The sequence below is a fragment of the Lissotriton vulgaris genome, chromosome 12 (genome assembly GCF_964263255.1).
Source record: "Lissotriton vulgaris chromosome 12, aLisVul1.2, whole genome shotgun sequence".
NCBI classification, from domain to species: domain Eukaryota; kingdom Metazoa; phylum Chordata; class Amphibia; order Caudata; family Salamandridae; genus Lissotriton; species Lissotriton vulgaris.
Genome location: NC_141700.1, coordinates 506,863,984 through 506,887,629, shown reverse-complemented (window position 1 = coordinate 506,887,629; position 23,646 = coordinate 506,863,984). Strand labels below are relative to the sequence as shown.

General features: G+C 44.8%; 1 protein-coding gene across 3 annotated transcripts in view; it reads left to right on the top strand.

Annotated features, from left to right (window-relative positions):
* The window catches only part of PARD6A (par-6 family cell polarity regulator alpha), a 321,452-nt gene that overhangs the window by 82,004 nt on the left and 215,802 nt on the right, over positions 1 to 23,646 (top strand). For all 3 annotated transcript variants that reach the window (XM_086945267.1, XM_086945266.1, XM_086945265.1), the window contains exon 2: positions 18,464 to 18,686. In XM_086945267.1, coding sequence (XP_086801393.1) covers positions 18,464 to 18,686 — 223 coding nt within the window. The remainder of the gene's footprint in view (positions 1 to 18,463; positions 18,687 to 23,646) is intronic.

Genomic DNA, 23,646 nt, shown 5'->3' with positions numbered 1-23,646 from the left:
AAGCTCATGTGTTTGAAGAGCACAGTCCTATGAGGGCCTGTGACAGTCACCTAGTGGTTAAGAGGCGGGCCTTGACCGAAGTGATGCATATTTTCCCCATGGGAGGAAGACATGTTTTTATCATAGCTGTAGTCTCTGATATTATGCCCTTTAATGCCCTTCACCTAGGCCAGCAAAAAGCACATAGATATTGGAACACTGAATAAAACACATTATAAAAGACCTATTTTTAAGGGCTTCCACCACTACTAACTTGCTTTTTTCTTTGATTGCAAAACATAGAAATCTTCCAGTCTGTAGCAGCAAGAACTCTCAAACAGCGCTCTGTCCAAATCTTTCCTACTCTTTCTTATACACTGGATCCAGTGTTTGGTGGAAAGGGTGCTCTGTTGCTGCTGCAATAGAGAACCCTGTCAGCCAAAATCTAAATCTGGCTCTATTTTTTAGCTCTCTTGGGAGTGCAGCCAAAATCTAAATCTGGCTCTATGTTTTTTCGCTCTCTTGGAAGGGCATGGGATTTCTAGCTCTCTTCCTTGTGGACTGCTCCCCTCTTAAATACTGCTTCCGTGTGCTCGGTGTAGCACTCTCCCTACTCTGTCTCCAGCTCATTCACTGCTTCCCCACCCTGTCTTTTATGGTTTATTTATTTTTTGATTCCTCCATCTCAAACTGCTCTGGTACTCACCTTCTCATTTCCTGTTGCTCCCCCAAAGTTGACTTGAATCTAACCCACCCCTACGTTGCTCTCCTCCCCTCCCAGTGCGGTCCCTAAAAAAAAAATATTTTTTTCAGTTTTGTGGAGGACCTGGCAGCTGGTATTTGTTGCTTTGCCACTCTGTTTATGCACACATTTAAATTATTTTAATTTGAGCGCCCAGTGGCATTGCCATCTTGGATTGGTAAATATACAAATTAACAAAATAGCGCCTGTGTCATGCTGAATGTGTGCATGGGTGGTGACGAAAGCGCACACATAAGTCATCACCCTAGGCTGCAATAGCGTCATGACACAAAACGGTGTGCATCATGGCACTCTTTTGTTTTATTCTTTTGGGAAAAAAAGTACTGATGCTGCAGAGCATAAGCTAAAAACATTGGCAAAGTCAGCGGGTTTAAAAAGGCTAAACCTATTGGGCTTTACCAATGCTTTTATGTTTTGTTTTTTCACAGCTGCCTTCTTTTTTAAAGTGATTTATTCAAGACTCAAAATGCAAGTCAAACGTGTTGGTTTTTCCACTGTTTGCCTACTTTGTCTCCAGCACCACTCAGCACTAGACGAATGTGTTATCTTTATGGTGAAAGATGGTGCTGATGGTAAACACGAGTGGTCAATTGAATTAATCAGACCAGTCTTTCTTGGTATTGCTTCCATAGGTCTCAAGCCACTTTCTCAAAATGTTCTTTTTTATTATTTGTGTATGTTAGTGCCCTTATGAATGTGTTTTCTAAATGGTGAAGATTAATTCTATTCCTAAATGCCTGCAAAATTAGAAAACATCCTTTGTGTGGTCAGCTTTGTCCAGTTGTATCTGATATCTGCTGGGGTACCTATTTTTTTAAAAAAGATTTAGATTTGTAGAACTTCCAGGTGGTTGTATAGCATTACAACGCGGGCTTTTACCCCGCATGCCATTACAACGGGGGGATTACAACGAAAGTCGTTACAACGACTTTCGCTGGAGGGCGCTGGATAGTGGAATAGTTTAATTTTCTATTCCAACTCCAGCCCACGTTGACAGTAGGGAAGGTGTTGGATAGAAAATTAAACTATTCCCTATCCAACAGCGCCCTCCAGCTAAAGTCGTTGTAACGACTTTCGTTGTAATCCCTGCGTTGTAATAGCATTGCGGGGTAATCCCCGCGTTGTCATTGCTGTTCCCCCTCCAGGTTTTTGGTCCTGAACCTGTTAAAGGAGAAGTGGCAGTTAATATTCCAAACGTGGAGCACAAAAGTGGTTCTGGGTCACCCCTACTGTAAGAGCCTGGATTCTGGGAGTAGAATCTTCACACATTGGCTGGGAGCTTCTGTTTCATCTTTGTACAAGGGCCCCAGGCAGGATTTTTGTATTACAAGAGTTCGGCACTAGGACCAGTTTCAGACAGTTCTTGCCATTTGCTTATTCCTCCAAGACTGTTTCAGCCACAGTCTTTGCTTTCAGGAGCCAGCAGGAAGGTGGTGTGGAGTTTGGAGTCTCCTGTCCGGGGAGACCCAAAACAAAGGCACAAAACTGGAAGGAGAGGCTGCCCAGCGTAACTACCTGTTAGCCTCTGAGGGGTAGTCGGTCCCGAGAACAATGGAGCAAGAAGTGGCAGGAGGATGTCCATATGCTTGAAAAGACTGGTCTTTCTTCTCTCCTTCGCACTCTGGGATCTGATCCACTTCAAAGGGTCTCAGGAATGTCCTGGAGGAGCCTTGCAAATCACACCACTGCCTTAAGTACCACTTGGGCTTCGGCAGTGGCGTCACTGGGGTTGGTGTCACCCGGTGCGGGTAACTCATGGTGTCACCCCCTCACGACTTACCGCATGGACTACCTCTGTCGGAAATGTACGGTGCTAGGTACTGTCTTACTCCCTCTAGCTCCCTCTTTCTGTATAGCTCCCTCTCTCTGTCTTACTCCCTCTAGCTCCCTCTCTCTCTGTCTTACTCCCTCTAGCTCCCTTCCTCTCTGCCTTACGCCCTCTAGCTCCCTCTCTCTCTGTCTTACTCCCTCTAGCTCCCTCTCTCTGTCTTGCTCCCTCTAGCTCCCTCTCTCCCTCTCTTACTCCTTCTAGCTCCCTCTCTCTCTGTCTTACTCCCTCTTGCTCCCTCTCTCTCTGTCTTACTTCCTCTAGCTCCCGCTCTCTCTCTTACTCCCTCTAGCTCCCTCTCTCTCTCTTACTCCCTCTAGCTCCCTCTCTCTGTCTAGCTCCCTCGAGCTCCCTCTCTCTGTGTCTTACTCCCTCTAGCTCCCTCTGTCTCTGTCTAGCTCCCTCTCTCTCTCTCTGTCTTACTCCCTCTAGCTCCCTCTGTCTCCCTCTCTCTCTGTCTTACTCCCTCTAGCTCCCTCTCTCTCTGTCTTACTCCCTCTAGCGCCCTCTCTCTCTGTCTTGCTCCCTCTACCTCCATCTCTCTTATTCCCTCTAGCTCCCTCTCTCTCTGTCTTGCTCCCTCTCTCTCTATCTTGCTCCCTCTAGCTCCCTCTCTCTCTATCATACTCCCTCTAGCTCCCTCTCTCTGTCTAGCTCCCTCTCTCTCTCTCTCTGTCTTACTTCCTCTAGCTACCTCTGTCTCCCTCTCTCTGTCTTACTCCCTCTAGCTCCCTCTCTCTCTCTGTCTTTCTCACTCTAGCTCCCTCTCTCTCTGTCTTTCTCACTCTAGCTCCCTCTCTCTCTGTCTTTCTCACTCTAACTCTCTCTCTCTCTGTCTTCTTACCCCCTCTAGCTCCCTCTCTCTCGCACATTAAACCCACTCTCTACCGCTTTCATGTGGTTTCTCTTTTAAAGCTTTTCAAGATGCAAAAAGAAATCTGTGTACAAGGCACCAGCGAGTTTGTAGACGTGAGAATGTTACGATATGTAACAGCTAAAGTAAAAGCTAATTTCCAAGCGGTTAATAACCCCCCTCCCCGCCCCCCTCCCTCTTTAGCACTGTGTCTTTTTCCATATAAATGGCGGGGGCCCCTCATTACTACACTTTTCAAACTTTATCTAATGAGAACATTTTAATTCGAATAGGTGAGAAAATATCTCGGTTCGCTTTTATTTTTAAAGCGGATCGAGTCTCTCCGAGGCCTTCGGGTGCGGTGCAGGGGGTGCCATGTACAGAGGCCTGCTGGGGGGGCGGGGGGCACAACCAGATGGTGTCACCCCCATGTGAGGGTGTCACCCGGTGCGGTCCGCACCCCCCGCACCCCCCTAGTGACGCCGCTGGGCTTCGGGAACTCAAAATGGATTTCTTTGTAGCCATAGTCACTTGCAACAGATACACCAAATATATAAGGCATAAAATACCCCCTGCCATACACAATAAGGATATTGCAAGTCATCAAGGAGTTCCATAACCATATAGAGGAACGAGGCCAAGGTTATGAAACTCCAAGGTGACTTGTGTACACCTGGGGGTGCTTTATGCCATATAATTAAGGCACCCGATTTTCCGTTTTTACTTATTTTTACAGATAAATACATACAGAAAACAATGCGTTTTCTCTCTGCATTTATTTTTAGATGCACAAAAATACAGAAAACTGGGCTTCTTTTACTGGCTCTCCATGCTATCTTTCACGAATACCACACCCATAGCTGAGCAGATAGATAGCATGGGGAGTTAAAAAAAAACAGGATGCAATTTCATAAAATACAGTCATATGTCAACATATCAACATCTATTTGTAGAATAATGCTAATATATACCTGTAGGTAAATTGTTATGTTATATTTGGCTGCCTAATTTGCTAAAACATAACATGCATCAAAGTATGAGTGCTCACTTATAGATTAAATAAATGTGGAAATACACCATTTTTCAACTTAATTTAGTCACCAGATGCAAAATAAATATGGGTAAATGCTGATATGATGGCTAAAAAATAAATATGGATAAATACAGACTGAAATGTTAAAAAATAAGTAGCATAAAACTGGGAGCTTTACCTATAATACATGGACACACCATCACTTTTATCACAACCCCCATTTAAAACCTTGGTGAGTAGCTTTTTTATATGAAAGAGCGAGCATGTTTACAAACATTAAGAATAAAAAGAAAACTAGAGAAAAATTAACACGTCAAAAACCTGTTATTTGTTGCAAACAGATATTAGTAGCAGTTCAATCTGCAGGCTTCTAGGCACCAGGGTGGCTGCAGAGGCCGAGCGTATATTGCGTACCGACACATCACTACCCATTGCATTAGCTATGGCGACATTTTTAGGCTGGGCATGGAATTTGAGGGTGCGCCTAATTGCACAGTGTCCTTGATCAGATTTATTAACTTTTATGTTGTGATATGTGTACATGTTTTATTCTTTTAACCTGTGGTCTTATGATTTTAATGGATGTTCCTATTTATGGGGTTGTGTACAAATTTACACCTCGACATCAGTTTTAAAGTGGGACTCTGATGTATTTGCTGTGTTTGCACTTGCTTTTATGATTGTAAAAATCGAATAAAGCTTTAAGAATTGCGAATTGCAGTTCAATAGAAGTCAGTTTTTTCAATTTCTTTAAAAAAAATAAAGGCTGCACTAGCTCGGATTATAACATCAGCAACATATTATCTTTTGTCTACCTATGGACTGCAAAAAATAAACATGTTCTTTCTGCTTGTAATTGTAAGCTAAAATAAATAGAGCAGAAGAAAGAGAAGCAACGTTCAGTTCTTGTTGCTTAAAACAGCTGCTTCAAGTATAATCTGTAACCTGACCTGCCTTTCACCTCAGCTGGTGGCTCTGGCAGTAGGCATTGTGACAGGCGTCTTTTCTTTATAATCGGCGACTGGGTGTGTCACCGATTATAAAGAAATTTGAGACTGGCGTTTATACAAGATTACAGAAGCCCATGTTTTATATAACCTCTAGACACTGAAGTTGAACATGCAGCATCCATATCCCACATGGATAGAGAGAAGGATTCAGTTGCAGGGGACTTGCACACCAATTTAAATAGACAGGAGAGGACATTAGGCTACTCTTCCTGGCAAGTGAAAGGCAAAAAAGGTATGTCATGCTACTATAATCTATTACTGCCACCACTGTCAGTCCTCAGCAGCCTAGTGGGTTAACAGTTGTCACCCTCATCAAAAGTAGGTTGCAAATAGTGTGCCCCTCCAGAACAAAAAGTGCTGCTTTTTTTGCACTCTGTGTAACAGGGAGCCCCCTGCACACATGCATCATTTCCATTTGTGCTGTGGGAAGAAAAAAAAAACTACAGAACTTGCTTTGGAGAACTCGAGACACGGACACACGCTCTCTGGAGCCATGCAGGGGACTTTTCAGTTCCCAACATAAAGTCGCTTTATATCGGCCCTACACCAAAAATTTGAATTTGTCTGCTAATGAATCTTTAGAGCAGGCTTCTCCAACGAGTAGCTCATGAGCTACTGGTAGCTCTCCTGTGTGCAGCCCAGTGTACTAAATCAGAAGCTTTTGCTTGGTTAAATTAATATATGTATGGAAAAGAAACAAGTGAAGGACGGAATGCTGGACGATGCAAACATTCACCCCCAGTCACAATGATCTGGGTTTAATCCATCATTCGTTTGCTCACAATGCCACCCCAGTTTGGACCCAGCCATATGCAAATCAGTCTTGACCCTGTTCCTTGTGGGAACAGTACAGCCTGAACTGCCAAGCCAGGTCCTCCCTGGACCAGAAACGTGTATCCTGGGACCGGTATCAGGGCATCACCCTTCATCAGCCAGGCTAGCTTGAATCCAGTAGTGTAGTGAGTTTTGAAGTATACCAACACTGAAAAACAGGCATTAGAGGCAAAAAAGTGTGCATTTTTAGAACTCCTATGTTGTTATTTGGAGAAAATGGTTGAATTTTCAATATACCTTTAAAGCCGATATTTATATTATAAAAAAATTAAACAGTGTTTGGAAGATTCATTAATAATATTATTAACAGGGCCAGCTCTGAGGCAGTGCGAGAGTTGCAGCCGCATCTGGCACTGACCTCAGGGAGAGCTGTGTTTAGGAATAGCACAGGTTTAAACAGCACCTGCTGCAGAGTTCCTTGTGTGTCCAGCAGTTTTCAGGGAACAATAAAAATGTCAAGATAACACTGGTGATTAATGCTCCTGCTGGAGAGAGATTGAAGTTTTGTCTAGTGGCAGTTTCCACTTGTTATAAAGTAGCACAGAGGGTTATATGCTTGCTGCCAAAAACGTGTACCAAATCGATTGGAGAACTGCCTTTTATTTGGATCCCTCAATATGTTACTGTTTTTGTCACAGAGATCCTTTTATTACTTGTAGTTCATAAGTTACAACCCTAATATAGCACAGTGAGCCATGACCTATCATCAAAGAGCTGCATACAAACTTCATGGTATAAGTTTGAACCTTATGTTTTTTCCCACAGACTTTCATTATCCTAATGTTGCTAAAAAAGGGCTAATTTGGGTAAAATACAATCTTATTAGTAAAGCCAACCACTGTGGTATGTTTTAAATCCTGAGTTTGTGCTTATCCAGACCAAACACTTAAAATATGCTACCTATTAGTATTGGTGACTATTACACCTTGTAATTCTCATTGTCTTATGTAACATTTCCTATAGAGTTATTTACACATGCATGATTCATTGGCTCTGCGTGATGTGTGTGTACTGTGAAGTGCTCTGACACCCTACGCTGGTATGAGTAGCACTATAAAACAAATTAAATGCATGTGAGAGAGGCACTATGAAGAGATGAGGGGCACTGGTGGATGGTGGTAGTGAGGGAATCCGTGGAGAAGGTCATTAAGGGGGTTCTAAAAAAGGTTTTTGCACTGGGTGCCACCGGCTTCAAAGCTGGCCCTGATTAAGAACTTTGTGCTAGGGGCATTGCAGTTATGGCTGTTATTTACTACCCAAGTAGGGGAATTTCACATTGACCAAGTATTTTTTACTTTACTTCTGGCAACCGTGCATGATCACTGCTGGTAATCTTGCATATGATACCCACTAATGGAATTTGTCTGATTTGGTTACCATTACATTTCTAATAATATAAGTGGCTTGGGAGGATTTTCACTCAACATAAGTCGTTCTTAAAACAGAAAAGTTGGGAGACTCAGCTTTAGAGAATGTCCCTAAGAAGGCAAATAGGAAAAGAGAGGATTTGTAGGTTACTGAGCCAAAAAAAGCAAAGGTGTCAGGTGGTTATGGGTTAAGTATGGGTTAAGTAGCAAGAGAAATGAAAGAGGTCCTATGAAAAGCCTAATTTTTAACTACCTCGTTAGTGGGGCATGGGAACAAAGTTCATGACGTGGGATCACTCTCTCGTCATTGAATGATGGTCAGAAGCTTATGTCACACCGTACAGAATTTTACAGCCCTGCTGAGTACCATGTACCTCTGGTTAGTCAAGCACATTAAACGGTTTTTAATGCTGGTGTCTGCATCACCGCACTAAAATGCAATGTCACACATTATATAAAATCCTTGCTGCGTCCTCATATGCACAACCAGACTTGCTGCACTCAGAGAGTGGTAGTGTTTTGTACATTTGCAAGGCTGTAAGCGGTTCACAGGTAGAAAAAGTTACTGGTTGCTATGGAGATCACATCATTGGTCCGCTAATTGTGTACTTTATGACTTACATTTTAAAAGCTTCCTCTGGCCGGGGCCAGCCCTTGTCTTCTAAATGGGGAATCCTCCAGACTGTCCCCTTTGCTCTGATTGGACCTCTTTATTCCTGCTGCCTGGGCTGGCGCTCCACTGCCCTGACTGGGTCCAGGATCTAACTGCAGGCGGCACTGGCGTAACGAAACGTGAGGGGGCCCCCCTGCAAGGTACGTGGAGGGGCCCCCTCTGAACTAAATCGGGAGGTCTCCAGCCAGTGTACTTTGCCGAGGGGGCCCCCTGGAGCTTGAGGGCCCCCCGCACCGCGGAGGATGCGGGGGCTTGTGTTACGCCACTGCATAGGCCACGTCACGCACAGTCATGAGCTCCCGCCGCAGAAAGTGCATGGCGGCCAGCGGCCGGCATGCAGGATGTTGTTTAATTCACAGTCTAATATTCTCAGAATTTAAACGTTTTCAATTCTAATTATTCACAGCAAATCATCCTTGCTACTCATTGATCTGGCACTGTTAGCGAGCACTGGTACGCCAGTAGGACTACTAATTGATTTGGATACGGTAACTGAAAACTCAATAGACGGGCACTCAAACACTAACTATTATAAATGCCGTCGGCAAAACTGAAAGGTTTGGCTTGCATTTCGAGTTGTGACTCAGGCACTTAAAAAAAGGCAGCTGTTAAGCAAATAAACATACAAGCATTCATAAAGCCCAATAGGTCTTGCCTTTTTGACCTATTTGGTTTGCCAATGCTTTTGCAGATACTTGGCAGCATCAGCAAAAATAAAAGAAACTAAATGAAAAAAAGACGCCAGTTTTTGCATCATGATGCTATGGCAACCTAGGGTGAAGACGTATGTGTGTGCTTTCATCACCCACCTGCGTGGATACAGCATGACACACACACTATTTTGTATTTTTTTTATTTACAAATCTAAGATGGCATTTAGTTATGTACATAAAACAAAGAAGAAAAGCCATCAAATAAGAAACAAGCAAAAGAGAATGACAAGGAAGTCAACCAATGGTAAGCAATGGGCTGGTTCTAAGTCCACTGTAAATATTATTGCTATGGTCCATAGATTGCTTTCTCTTTACAATACATCTGTGAGATACATAATCTAATGTGTGGTGATTCAGTGTACTTTTGAGATGTAAACTAGTTCCTCTTGCATGAAAATGCAAAAAAAGTGAAAGTATGAGCATATGTTGTTCATCAAGATTTTAAAAGGATTAGGAGGGTATCAGCATGAGGGCCCAGTGGTGGCAAACATGAACAAATACCTCTGGAAAGAAAGAGGGAAACCATTTGATCCGCCCATCATTATACCTCCCCTATTTCCAGAGTGACTAATAACACTGCATATTGCAAATTATGTAGAAAGGCGGTTGTGTAAAGTGATTTCAGACAGAGTGAGTGCTTGTATGAGGTGCAAATGATTGAGTACAGCCATTGAGGCTAAAGTGCTGTAGGCACCAAACATAGATGTTGATGTCATCGGCTGCCGGCACAGGTAAACGCAGTGGGGCAGGGTGGGGTGCTGCGGGGGGTTGGGGCGAGTCGACCAGCGAAGGAATAGGTATTATTTATTTATTTAATGATACCTATTCCATTGTGTGTAGACTTCCACCCCACCCCGACTCACAGTGCTTACCTGTGCCAGCCGCCGCTGGTTAATGAACTAAACTTTGTAAAGAAAGATAGATGGGGATTTAGTAAAGGTTTGAACAGAGCATGTGGTGTAACAAAGGCCCCCCAACTTCAGCAAACTGGGGTTGCCTGAGCTCGGGGGGGGGGGGAGGGTCTACAGTACCTTAGCTTGAGTGAGGCCCCCTCAATGTACTTAGGAGGGGGACCCCCTCCAGTTTCGTTACGCCACTGAACGGATGAACAGAGCTCTGTTTGAAAGGGAGTTTTTGTTACTACAGAGTAGAAAATGTTCATGTTTCTCATGGTAGGAGGCAGATTCCTTAAGTATAGAGGGATCCAGTGTGCACCTCGTTAACTAAAGTGATGAGTTTAGGTAGGGTCCTGAGCATAAGGTGGCAGCACCACTCAGCACTGAATAAGAAGGGTCAGTGTCAGGAGGCAGCACCCAGAGACAGGACAGCAACACTTAGGTTATGGCAGGAAGGAGTATCCCCAAACACAGATGAAGATAAAGGCAGGTGGTCAATTGGATTAATCAGACCAGACCCACTTTGTGCTGCTTTTGTAATGTGTTAAGATACTTTTTTCTAAACTTTTTAATTGTTTGTGTATGTTAGTGCCTCAATGAATGTGTTATCTTTTAGGTGAAGTTTAATTCTATTCCTAGATGCTAGAAAATGAGGTAACGTACGGTGTTTTGTCAATTGTTTCCAATCGTATTTTAAGTCTGCTGTGGAATTTATTTTTTTGTTATGTGTATATTATGACTGCTACAAGTCTGCCTAGATAATCTGCCTTTGGAGGTGCCATGTGTTTTACGAAGGGTTGGCAGATGTTCTGTCCTAAAAATGTTGGTGGGTTTTGAATTCCAAGCTGTTAGTGGGCCCTCCTATTGGAAGTCATGGGCAAGTGGCTATTTTTCAGGCTAGGCATGCGGGCATTGCATTTTCTTGGAATTTAAATATGTTTGGGATAGAGGTGTTTAGATTGTCTGGGGTGAGCCCAGAAGTCCCTACAGTACCCAATCATATATTAAAGAACTACTGGGTCTGATGGGCTTGACCTCCATTTCAGAGGAATTAAGTGAAGCGACCTCCCACTGCTGAGGAGGATTAAGGCATACATTGGGAGGCATGAGGGAATTGGAGCTTGATTAAGACTTGGCACGATTTCAGAGCCAAAAAGCGAAGTCTCCAAACTGTGAAATGAGCTACAGGAAAACTGGCCACTCCGACTGCTAGAGAAGTTTCTCTTAGGATTGCCATGTGGGTCAATAAGTCTGTTTTCACAAAACAATTTCTCAAAAAGATATTCATTCCCTTGGAGATAGATATCAGGTCCGTGTAAAGGAGGAAGGTTCAACTTCTCTTGGTGGACATGGAAAACAAATGTGCTTGTTGTGTCCACCTTCTGTCGAACTCCAGATATGCTTCCAACAACTTCCAACAACAAGGTTACTGCCTTTTGGAATGCGTTCAGAAGGTGAATGAATGGGCCAATGATTAGCCCATTTTGCCTGGAAAGGGTATCTAATTCAGTACACTATTTATAAGGTTTCAAATTCAAGGAAGACTTGGCAGAAGGTATGCAACACAAAAAACCTTGTGTGTGGGATAACCAAACCAGTTGCGAAAAGGTGGGAAATCTGCCAAACAGAAACTTGGCTGAAATAGCTAATCAGGGGAGCCTGCAAAAGAAGAAGGTTTGAGTGTTGCAAAACAGAAAAAATACCAGCAGGCATATATATAGCAAAATGACCTTAAGCTTGGCTTATACACAAGCCACTGTAAGTGGCTAAAGAAACCTCTAGAAGAGGAGGCTCCAGACTGATCAAAAGGATCATGTGCTCGAGACTAGCCCACCAACCGGAGGGATAGAACAAATGAGACACGCTGATGGAAACGTCATAAAAAGGTCTGACCAATTAAATTGTAGACAAGAGGCTGGAAAGTAATTATTTTATTTTAAGCAAGGTCAATTTATTTTGGTGTTTTCTTTGAGGATCTTGTGGGAGCTGTAGGAGAGTAGGGTCTGCTTCCTATGGTTACCCCCATTTTTTCTGTGATTCTCTGGTTTTTCGAATTTAGTGTGGCTGTGGACCTGCTAATAAGGCCCACAGCCCAGCTGTTCTCTCTCTAAATTGATACCATGTACTTTAGGTACATACCAGATTGGTTACTGAGTCACCCTTGTGAGCCCCTGTATAATGTACCATAGGTACCCAGGGCATAGGTGTACCCTAGGCCTACGAGGGGCTGCAACATGTATTGTGCCACCCCTGGTTTGCCTTCCAAACTGACACCACAGGTATGTTCTCACAGCCTGGGTAAGGTGGTGTAATCACCCCTTACTTAGATATAGTATACCTATATCTATATATATACATAAAGACACATATACACCTATAAGTCACTCCTATGGCAGGCCTTAACAATCCTGGAGGCAGAGTGCTTGGTTTTAAGTGAGAGGGTGCCCTAGCATGAACTGAGCCCCTCTGCAGCTTTCGGAACTATCTCCTTATAGCTGGCATCACAAAATGGATGCTGCTGCCACAGGCACGAGTCTTCCCTCCTGCTGCTAAACGAAACTCCGGCAGGGGAAGGCCTGGACAATAGGTTTCCTGTCCAGGGAGGTGCTGGCACCTCCCCAGACAGGCTTTAGTATATTGGGGCAGGGAGGGCTGCATTCAGTGAACGCTTTCCAGACACTGCCTGGGCGACACAAGGTGCTTCATGCATTTTCTAGTTCAACCGGTTGCTGGGGCACTCTGCCCCAGCTCTGGCACGAAACTGGACAAAGGGAAAGGGGTGTAACCACCCCCTTCCCAGGTCCACCCATAGGAGGGACCTTAAAGGTAGTCCAGCCCCTAAACTTAGAATAAGTATAGGAACCCAGTCCCTAGGACTTTAGATTACTCTGGACAAAACTCTGAAACATATATCCTGGACCTTCGACATTCCATTTTGACGGGAAGACAGAAGATATCTCCCTTGTGGTCAAGGAGTGATCACCCTGTTCAAACAGGCACCAACAGCAACTTTGACGGTCTGCATTTTCGAGGGGATGTACGACATTACGACGCGTACCATAACAATGCGTGCTTTAACAACGCGTCCCTTACAACGCAAGTCGTGGTAATTGGAATAGTATAATTTACTATTCTAACACCAGTTCCGTGGACACTAGGGAAGGTGTTGGAATAGTAAATATACTATTCTTAATCCTCTAGCGCCCTCCAGCGCAAGTCGTGGTTACGACTTGCGTTGTAACGGACGCGTTGTGAAAGCCTTGCGGAGTAAAATCCGCGTTGTAAAGGATGTTCCCCTTTTTGAGGCTCCCAATGGATCCCGTAGAATCTGCGACACAGGACACGGACTTCCAGACATCTCTGACCCCGACCTTCGCTCACAGCAAAGCTGAGACCCGTGACGGACACGCGAGATGTGGGACCGGAACTCCTGGACATCCTGCATTTTGCAAGCTGCACCTACTTCACGAGGTATCTCGAAGTTGTGCATTGGGGTGCTTGAAGCCCCAGACCCAAGCACTATTTGCACCGAAGCTCAGAGGCACCCACTCCACGAGTGACCCATGGGTCATGCTTTTGCATTTCAGCTCAACGTGTCTTCGCGGTTCTTTGCCCATTGGCTAGTGAGCCCCCCGAAGACTTCTCTTTGAATCTAACTTGCTTTCCTGGTTGCTCCTGGCTTGCTCCAACTTCCCTGCAAAGGAGAAGGTACTCAGACCTTGCTGGTCTGTACCGAAGCCAATCTCGACATCCTGTGTGGGTTGCGTTTGCCAAGGCTTGTTGGGTCCAATCCGGATACTGACACCGCAGTCAACTAGGTCCTTCGTGGGACAGTTTAAATCCAGCTCCTGGTCGTCATCGATGCCTCCTGGTCCTCGTGGCTGAAGAGACAAACTTCACCTTCTCACCTGAAATCATCCGACATCTGGTGGCATCTTCCTATCGCCGCCCTGGTCACTGGCAAGTGACCCAGACTCTGTCCCTTCCGGTTTCAGGTTCTACAGATCTTTGATCCACCCTTGGATCCACCAGGACACTTTTCCTCTGGTAGCCTGCAGCACTTCTTTGCAGCTCTCTATTGAAAACGCCGACGAAACCCGACACGAAAAAACACCTATGCATCACCCAGGCTTCCCTGGGTGAGGTAACACGAGTACTCTGGTGCTCCGTGGGTCTTGACTCTCAAAGTGTCCTAATTTAAAAGGGTTCCATCATAGTCCATCCGGAAGTGTCCTTAAATTGTAAATTTGTAACTTGTTTGTTTCCCATAGAAAGTCAATGGTAACCTGCGGCTGTGTTTAGACACTTCACGCGTCTCCTGTGGGCCTCCTACTTCCTAAACTTTGGTTGTTTAGAGTTGCCCCAGCGATTCCACAGGCCCAAGGCCTGCTTTCTAACTCTCACGTGGGTCTTAAACCACTATTTTAGTATATGGTTTGTGAGGCCCCTAGGGCAAAACGTATACTGTGCAACTTATCGTATGCTAATTAAGTAACTTGTATTGTACTTTTACCTCTGACCTCATAAAGAGTGCAGAGGGGTTGTGTTTAGAATAAATACATATATATTTGATTTATACCTTGTGTGGTTTGCTTTCATAAGGTACTCCAGGGATTATAATTGGTAAAACAACTTGCTTAATTCGCTCTCTGAAGTATTAGCCTGAAGACTGCTCGTCACTGCTACCCCCTAGGATACCACTACCACTAAAATAGCTTTCTATAAGGTTGACTTTACAACCACCATCAATGAGGGTCGATTAGACTGGTGCAAAGTGCCCACTAGAACTAGTAGACATCATATGCCAGGCTAACTTCTCACAGGAGCTATCTGTGTGACACAGGGAATGATTACATGAAGACTCCAGGATCTTGGTGGGATGGACAATATCATCCAGGAAGATCAGAGTGAAAATCTATCACCTGGTAAAGAATGCAGGATGACTTGTCAAAGTTCTCCGGGAAGCCTCTGTCATAAAGAATGAAAATACTCAGATTGAGGTGATGAGGCGAGGCAGGGAGCCACTGGTAAAACAGAACGATGTCACCCAGGAACATGATGAGGTGGATACACTGGGAACGAAGGTGAGCCACCACTGCCTTCTGGATCTTGGTGTAGCGCCACAGAGTGAATGATAAGTGAAAAGATAAGCAGCACAATAGACCCATCTGACTGTGCATCTGCAACATTAGGAAGCAGTAATTACCTTTAAAGATGGGATGGAGAAATATGTGCCTTTTCGGTCTAGCCGACACACCCAGTGGCACAGAAGGAGCAGTAGTTAAGTGGCCAAAGATTTATAACTGGACCGAGGACCCATATTTTTTAAATATTTTTATTTTCTGCAGTTCCCTCTGTGTGACTTACTTTTAATGTAATGTTTACATTGATGTCGACTTGCCCGGCTCCTCACTTAGTGCTTTAGCCTTCGGCAGGCATATTAGTGCATTACATCATAAAGTGGTATGCCTGTTTCTATCTAATGAGACTTCAGCTGCAGCTGCATATTAGAGCCTTTGTTGCCTTTCCACTGATGTACATGTCAAGGCGACCTTATGATTCGTTTTCGAGATCGTATTTATTTTGTCTATCTTGGTTGTTTGTGAGCCTTTGAAATATATATGCCCTGGCAAGGACACAGCAGAAAGATTTGCTAAATGAGCCAATAAATCTAAAAAAAACTAAAAAAGAAAAATTTGGTGGTGTGATCTTGGGAGGAACAGATGAACTTTCACTTAAGAAAAGTTTTCTGAATGGTAGATTAGTAAGGACTGAATGCTCTCTTGGTTGTTGGTGGGTGCTGTTTTGTAGGGATGGTGAACTCTTTGGAAGGGTTAGGATGGTGGTCTTTCTGTTCATATTGGCTGGGAGTTTTATTTTGGCAATAACTCATTTTCTTTTGTTTTTGGGAAAGGGTAGTTTGCAGTCTTTTAGAAAGGATCTGTGGGGCGGTCTCTATTTTGTGAGTCTGTTTACCCTGTTATTGAAAGGTCTGGTTGAATTTCCAAGCATTGGACTGTATGTTCTTTTTTGGAAGGTGTAGTGAGATTTGTCATTGTCTTGTGTTGACTCAGGGTTTCTCTTTGGATGCGAGTCTACATATCCCTTGGCTATCAATAAAATTCCCCATGACTTTGTCATGCTGAGTTGATGTAAATAACACCCTAATACATGGATGTCCTTCCTATATTTTTTTTTTATTTCAAAGATTTTCATTGAAGATATTTGTAATACAGTACAGTGGTAATGCGGGGGCACATACAGATGGGTTACAGGCATCTTGTGGTTACATTCAGCATTTGGCATGGCGGCTGATATTGGTAGACGGCGCATCTGTAGGCCCCTATAGAATGGATAGAAAGTGAGAAAGGAGGGATAGAGGGGAGGGTGGAGGGGGGACAGACCTTAGCAAGTGGGTCTTCTCTAACGGTATGGTAAAGGGTTACCTAGACTGCAATTTGGGATGTCAGGGTCCTATCAGCCACTGCCCTCATTTGAATTAACACTCTGGGGCATCTGGAAGCCTGGGAAGTAAGACCAGCCAGAGGACCTCTAAGTAAGGGAGGCAAAAAAAGAGGAAAAAGCCATAGCCAGTGTCTGCTACAATACCCTAAGAAAACTATCTGGTCATCTAATGGTGTACAGACGATATTCATGTCGCTGGGGCTGTGAAAGGTGCGTCCTGAAACACTCCCCAGACAGAAGGCCAACTACATCTGGACTGGAAGAAAAACTGCTGCCCCCAGAGTAGTATCGAAACAGTGTATTGTATTGTGGCATTTATATAGTGCCTCATACCCGCATGGGCTGATGAAACTCATAGTTGGATGAATAGCATGGTACATCCTGGGAAAATGCTTAGTTGGCTGATTGTTTTATGTGTTGTGATCCTATGTAGGAAGCATGTTGGTGCTGTGCAGTGACCAGAGAAGTCCTTATCTCGCCTTGGCGCACAGCACTCAGCAGTGTGGAGGAAGAGTGAGAGTGATAGAGGCATGCAAACGGGCGCAGCTTTCACTGGTGTACCTGGCGGAATGGCACCTCGACCCGAGGGACCGCACTGAACTCTAATTATTACTGTATCTCACTCTTCAAACAGCGGCCATTTCATACTTGCACTAGGACCCACCATGACACAGGCACGCACATTACAACTGTAGTTAGGACTAAAAGCTATAGGTTTCTACCCAGCATCGTTCTTGCTGGAGGGCAGCACGGTGCTATGTGCTCCTATACCCTTAGTGTGCGCAAGTAGGACGTGTGTCAATACAAACAGACATCCTGTGGCAGAACAGGAGGCCTGTTCTCCGAGAGCACGCAGAGGCCGTGTGGGCTGGCCGGAGCTCGGCCTCTCCTCAGAGCAGCATGGGAATGGCGGCGTCACGCTGACGCTGTGCACGGCGGGGCGCGCGCACGAGCAGCGCCCGGCTACGGATGCTTGAGGGGAAGTAAACACGCCACACCCGGTCGGCACACTTCTGCGGCTCTCGATCATGTGACGGTGTGAGTCTGTCTCGACTAGATAAGAGCCCCCCATGTGGATCCTAAGTTGATGCTCGCAAATACTGACGCCATTAATGCATGCTCTTTTTCCAGTTTCTAAAGCACCCAACAGTGACATATCGGAGCGTAGAACGACATGGCATATTGTATTGTATTCATCGCATGACACAAGTATTTCTCCATGGTACCTATATAATAGACGGAAGAAAAGGAGGAAATGTCGACCACGGAAGGATGAAAAATTGTTTGCTTTTCAGGTTCTTGTTTTAATTTAGTCTTACTGTAGTCTTGTTTACAGTTTTTCAAATCGGATTGCTCATCTCGTGTGCCTGCGTGCCGAATTAACGGTGTCTACCTTCATAATAACGTATAGAAGAATTTACTTTTTGATTTCTTAATTATGTATTTGCAATATTTTAGGCTGATGCAAAGGCAGCTGTTTGCTTTTCAGGTAGCTCCATTCCCTTCAACGTAATGTAAAATAGGCGTTGTTTCCAGAACACCTCTGACCTCTCTAAAAGCTAGGTGCACATCCCTAGCCATACTACGGACTTATTTAGAGTTGTCACTTAGAGGTGTGGACTTTGTGGAGCCTACATGCATTACATACTCATTCTCTAGAATTGGTTAGTGCGGCTGGCCAAAGTGTGGATACTGCATTCTGTCCACTATGTAAGCAGGAACACAAGGGGCTAAACGTACCTGTATAGCCCATGTAGTGTCCTGCTGGACACTGCTGGTGTTCCATTTTGTATTACACCCACCCATTCACAGGCGTCACCGGTCAGGTGACCCTGCTAATAAAAGGGGCAGGGCGCGCACGTGCCCTGGGCCAGTTATCCAGTATACATCATGTGTCTGTGTCACTCACCTTAGTAGCATGTGGGCCCAGGGCCCACGATACTACAGCCCAGTATTAGCATGTATTTTAGCGAAGACGGTTTTGGGTGGGGTTGGTAATATCACATCTCCCCATGCCTTCTTTTCTGATGTTGTCAACTTTCATTCCAGTTTGACGCAGAATTCCGCCGATTTGCTCTGAGGAGGTCGAGCACGGGGTGCTTCCAGGACTTCTACCAGTTGATCCAGACCGTGCATCAGATTCCCTGTGTAGATATTCTTCTGGGGTATACAGACATCCATGGGGACCTGCTCCCAATCAACAATGACGACAACTACCACAAGGCGCTTTCGTCAGCCAATCCCCTGCTGAGGGTGATTATTACCAAGAGAGGTGAGTCCAACAGTTATTGTACGGATGAGGTGCATTTAGCCTTTACAGACGTAAGTTCCTGCAGACCCCAACTTGATGGATGAGTCCTTAGGCACTTTCTTCAGTTTAGCAAGCCGTCTTTAACCCTGGCCAATGAGATCTTCTCTACTCTGCAATGTCATAGTTGGTCTCTCCTTTCTTCAAACTAGCTTGCCTGGACAGACATTCTTCTCCGGCACCAGTTTTGGACTGTTTCCACTATCTGTGAATTTCTTTTTGATTTGTAATGCACAAATGTGTTGGCAATGCCCCTTCGCAACACTCTTGACGAAGGGTAGACCAATGACCATCATTAGTCAGTAGGTCTGTGCAGGGCACAGAAATGATTGACAGTCACAGTGGGCGTAGAGAATTCTTGAGATCAGCAAATACAAGAGGGCTAACTCCATTCACCTTTGCTTTTTAACCATTCCAGGGTGCATCTCTCCTACATAACAAACTGTCTGCTCTCTTTAGGATAGTCTACTGTTAGTTACAGTGTTAACATTTCTGTTCCTTCCCGTTCTGTTATGTTATAAGATGTGCGTGTTATACTTCTTTAACTGCGCAGTGATCTAGTATAAAATACTACTTAAAAAAACAATAAAATGATGGATTCTTAGCCACTGGCAACTACTTGGGCCACCTTTTAGTCCATCGTTTTTTGCCCCCAGTCTCACTTGAGACAGAAAAGAGCCACACGCATATCATACTTGGACTTGCTCAGTTAGGAGTAGCTGATTCTGAAGGGCCAGGCCTGGTCCTCTTCAAATGTCAACTCAGAGCCCAGACAAGTTTTGTCCTTCTTGTGCCTCTTTAGTAAGGTGCAGCAAAGGTTAAGGCACATTCTACAAGAAAAGTGGCTACAACTACGGCACAGGGAGCCAGAGACCAAAGCCAGGACATATATATATATATATATCTCACTCTGGGTGTCTCATTTATAAAGTAAAAAAAGCGTTGGGTGGAGAGCTTGAATTGATCTCAGTCTCTCGTATCATACAAGGCACATTTCAGCCACTGGCAATTGCACGGGCCGCATTCGAGACCCAGGCTAATTCATGCTGCAACACACTGACGACGTACAACACTTGAGATCGGTTTCTGGTTGGTGTGTTCCTATTCAGAATAGACATGGCAGGGAAGAGGTGCAATTTCAGAATTGTAATTTGTCACTTTGCCACATGAAGTTCAGGATGGATGGTGGCTGCGCGATCTCCCGGAGGCCCAGTAGCAACAGGGGCTTCCGGTGAGCCTGGGGGCTTACCCGTGCTCACACCACCATGTCGGTGCAGCAGCCCCTGGGGATAGCTTTGGCCTGTTGGACACTGACCAGTTGAGACCTACACATGAGAGCATGTTGGCCTATAAAACAGTGGCTCCACACGTGTGAGAACATGCGGTGTATTATATGGTGTGGTTGTGAGACCTCACCATATAGTACACTACCAACCCCTTAAGGATCAGTCAGGGTTCGTTTGTCAAACCTTACCTTGACCCTAGATAGTTTCTTTTCTTTGAGCAGTAAGGTGTCCACAAAGGAATTAGGGTAAAGTATTTAACCCGTTGGCTGCTGCTGTCGGCCAATGGTCATCGCGTGCACTACCTTGGTAGTGCTGCGAACGTCCGTTGGCCGACGCTGCCCCACCCATTTTTCGAACGTACAGCACTGGAGCTGAACGTTCGACGCAGCCAACGGGTTAAACAGTAGCAAAATAATTGAAGCAGAAAGAAATTTGACACTCGAGAAATCCAACATAAATTTATAAAAATAGATTATATATTTAAGAATGTGAGGGCAAAAAAACAAAAAAGATCCATCGAAGGGTTCTGGAGATATGGATTTTACAAAAAACAATAAATCAGAACTGTTCAACTTACTGCGAACAAGCATTGGCAAATTCAACAAACTTGACACTTAGAAACTTAAAAAAAAAAACTTTGTTAGGATGTAATGCAGTGACTAAGAGTTACTTTGGCTGGCCAATTCCAGCAGGGAGCCAGTCAAAGGTACCAACAAGTAACGAAGAAACACTTATCTTGCCAGGAATAGCAGTCTTCAGTTCAGTTCCTCCTTCGTCCACGTTCCTGGTGAGGTGATTCTGGTCACAGGAATCAACGTCCTTCAAAGTCCTCTTGTGGTTAGCAGATGTACAGTCGCCACTGGCCTATCAGTTGCTCTACATAGTGGAATCAGCAGTTTCTTTCTTTTGGCGATAACTCTCCATTTGGGTGACCAAAATGAACACCGATGACTTTCCTGTGTTCGGCAGACTCGAGTGCAATGTTTGAGCATCGGTCTCTGGTCTCTTAGGCTGCATGAGGGCAAGGGGCGACGATCCAGTAACCTCACTACCAACTCCCAGACAGGCTACATCAGCTTTTGTGGTCCTGTGATGTGAACAGGAAGTCAGTCAACGGACTCTTGGAGTCTCTGCTTCTAGATGGGCTCGGGAGGGATTTCTCCATGAGCAGGACACCGCAGGCACATACCTTTCCTTCGCTGGCCCAAGGAGCAGCAGGTGCAGTCCCACTTTAGTCCAGCCTCTTCTTTGTCAGTTCCTGGGTCAGCATTGCAGTCCTTCTTCAGTCAAATGACATCTGAGTTCTGGGTACTAGGGATCCCCCTTTTATGTCCAGAAAGTGCTCTCAGAGGAGGTCGTAGTCACTAGTCAATGGGCTACTAAGTTCCTTCCCGACTGATGACAACTTCCCGTGAAGTATGACATAAAGCAATCGCAGAGTGCTCTATTCTTCCCTGGAGATGTGGCTGCTTGTGGGCTACTCCCATGGAAAACAACTTGTGTGGCCAGTGTGTTTCCCTCTCTGTCCCCAATGCCAACCTGTCTACCGGAACAAAAGAGCAGCCCTGCTCTGGAGTTTCAACCATTTGCCCTTCAAAGACGGTTTCCACTTTGAAGCTCACCTTTTGGGCCATCACCCCATGGGGCTTCTTGTCAGAAGGAAGTAACGCCTCCAGCGGCGTGCTTGTATTGTTATCTAATCTGGGAGTTGTTGATACATCTCCCCAGGATGGTAGAAGGCTGTCTCGTGGCCAGCCTCAGCAAATGGCCACTGGAAAACTGGACAACAGAGCAACAATTTTCTAAAAGGTGGATGAGGCAGCAGGTTACATCAATTCTGACGGGTATCAAAATCGGCCTTAATGTAACGAGTTGTATGAGAACTTGAAGTACCAATTTAGGTATTCCCATTTAGAAGTTAGCACAGTTGAGTAGTCAGCATGTAACTCTGTACTCGCCAATGGGGCTACCAATCTTTCACACAGTAAAAATGACAATGGTGGGTTTTCACTGTCAGACATGTTAAACATGTGCTCCACTTTTTAACATGCTGCACCCAACCTTAGGACTCGATAGGCCTACTTTAGTGGTAACTTACACACATTAAGAAGAGTGTTTTGGTTTTTTAATTGATTAAAATAGCACAGTTGAGTTAGCAGTTTTAAACTGCCTTAACAGTCTGATTTTGCGGACTAAGTCATATTTTAATTGTCACACTCAGGGTGGCACAATAAATGCTGCAGTCCCTAAGGGGACACTTTGACTGACATGCCCTGGATACCTCTGGTACCATACACTAGAGGCTCATAAGTAGAGTTAGCTTGTGCCAAATGGGTATAAGCCAATTAAACATACACATTTAGGGCCAGGGCACTAGCACTGAGGTGTGGTTAACAGACCTCAGTGCACTGGGAGTAAAAAAAACAGCAGCATCTGTCCAAAACTTTGGGGGTGACCATACAAGAAGAGGCATTTCCTTACAATGCGGTGTTGTGATCAGTCTGGGATGTGCCCTTCAGGGGTCTGGGGGCTCATGGTGAAAAGCTTCAATATATGTATATATTAGGATCATTATTAACTCCTGTTGATGCGACTCTTGGCAGACCCTGCTGGAATTATTGCATAGGTAAGTGGTTATTCACATTACATGGCCCTTATTGTTATTGCTGCTCACACCACTAGCTTCTTGGCTTGATGAATGCATTGAGCCCCATCCTGTGTCTCAATGGCATACTTTCTGTACCAGCTGTCAGGAGGCAATCTCTGTGACCAGTCTTCTCAGCGCTATCCGTAGGATGACATGAAACAGGTTAGGTTACCTTTTGACACCAAGAAGATAACAAGGCCCTGGCGGGAGGAAACATTGATGGATACCACTCACCAGTCATCTCCACAAACAGCGCCAACAAATGACTGACTTAGGCAGTTGATACTTCAAAGGAATGGCGGTTTTGTCATCCTAGGCAGCAGGACTGAATGGACCATTTGAAGAAAAGATTTGATAAGCTGGGTAAACGACTCAACATGGTGGCTCACAGTGTGACTGACTTGAAGGATGAGGCTGGTATCTAAGACAAAAGACTTGCGCAACTACAGAAGCAGAGTAAGACTTTTGCAATGAAAAATGCAGATTTAGAAGCCCACTCTATGCAAAATAACATACGCATTGTGAGTGTGTCAGAGGCTATGGCACTTACCAAACTTGAGCTCTATGTTGAGATACTGCTGTGGGATCACTTTGGCAGTGAGGCGTTCTCTGACGTTTTGCTAAGCAAGAGGGCCAATAGGTTTCTGAGCCCCAGGCCTCCACCCAGGGCAAGCTCATGACCTATCATAGTGTGTCTGTTAAACTATAGAGATAGAGATGTTGTTCTCCGCAAGGCCAGAGAAAAGGTGGACCTTGAATTTCAGTGCTTGAAAATCACTATATACTCTGACTTTACCCAAAACGCTCAAGAGGATAGGCATGCCTTTCAGTCAAGAGATTGCTGAGAAAGCATCAGGACTTATTAGCTCTGTTTACCTGGTCAGATTTAAGTAGCCCTAAGCGGATCAAAGAGAATGTACAGTCGCCCTGCCAAGGCTTTACAGTTTGTCAAGAGACACTAGTTCTCCAAGCGCAAACGGAATGCCCATCT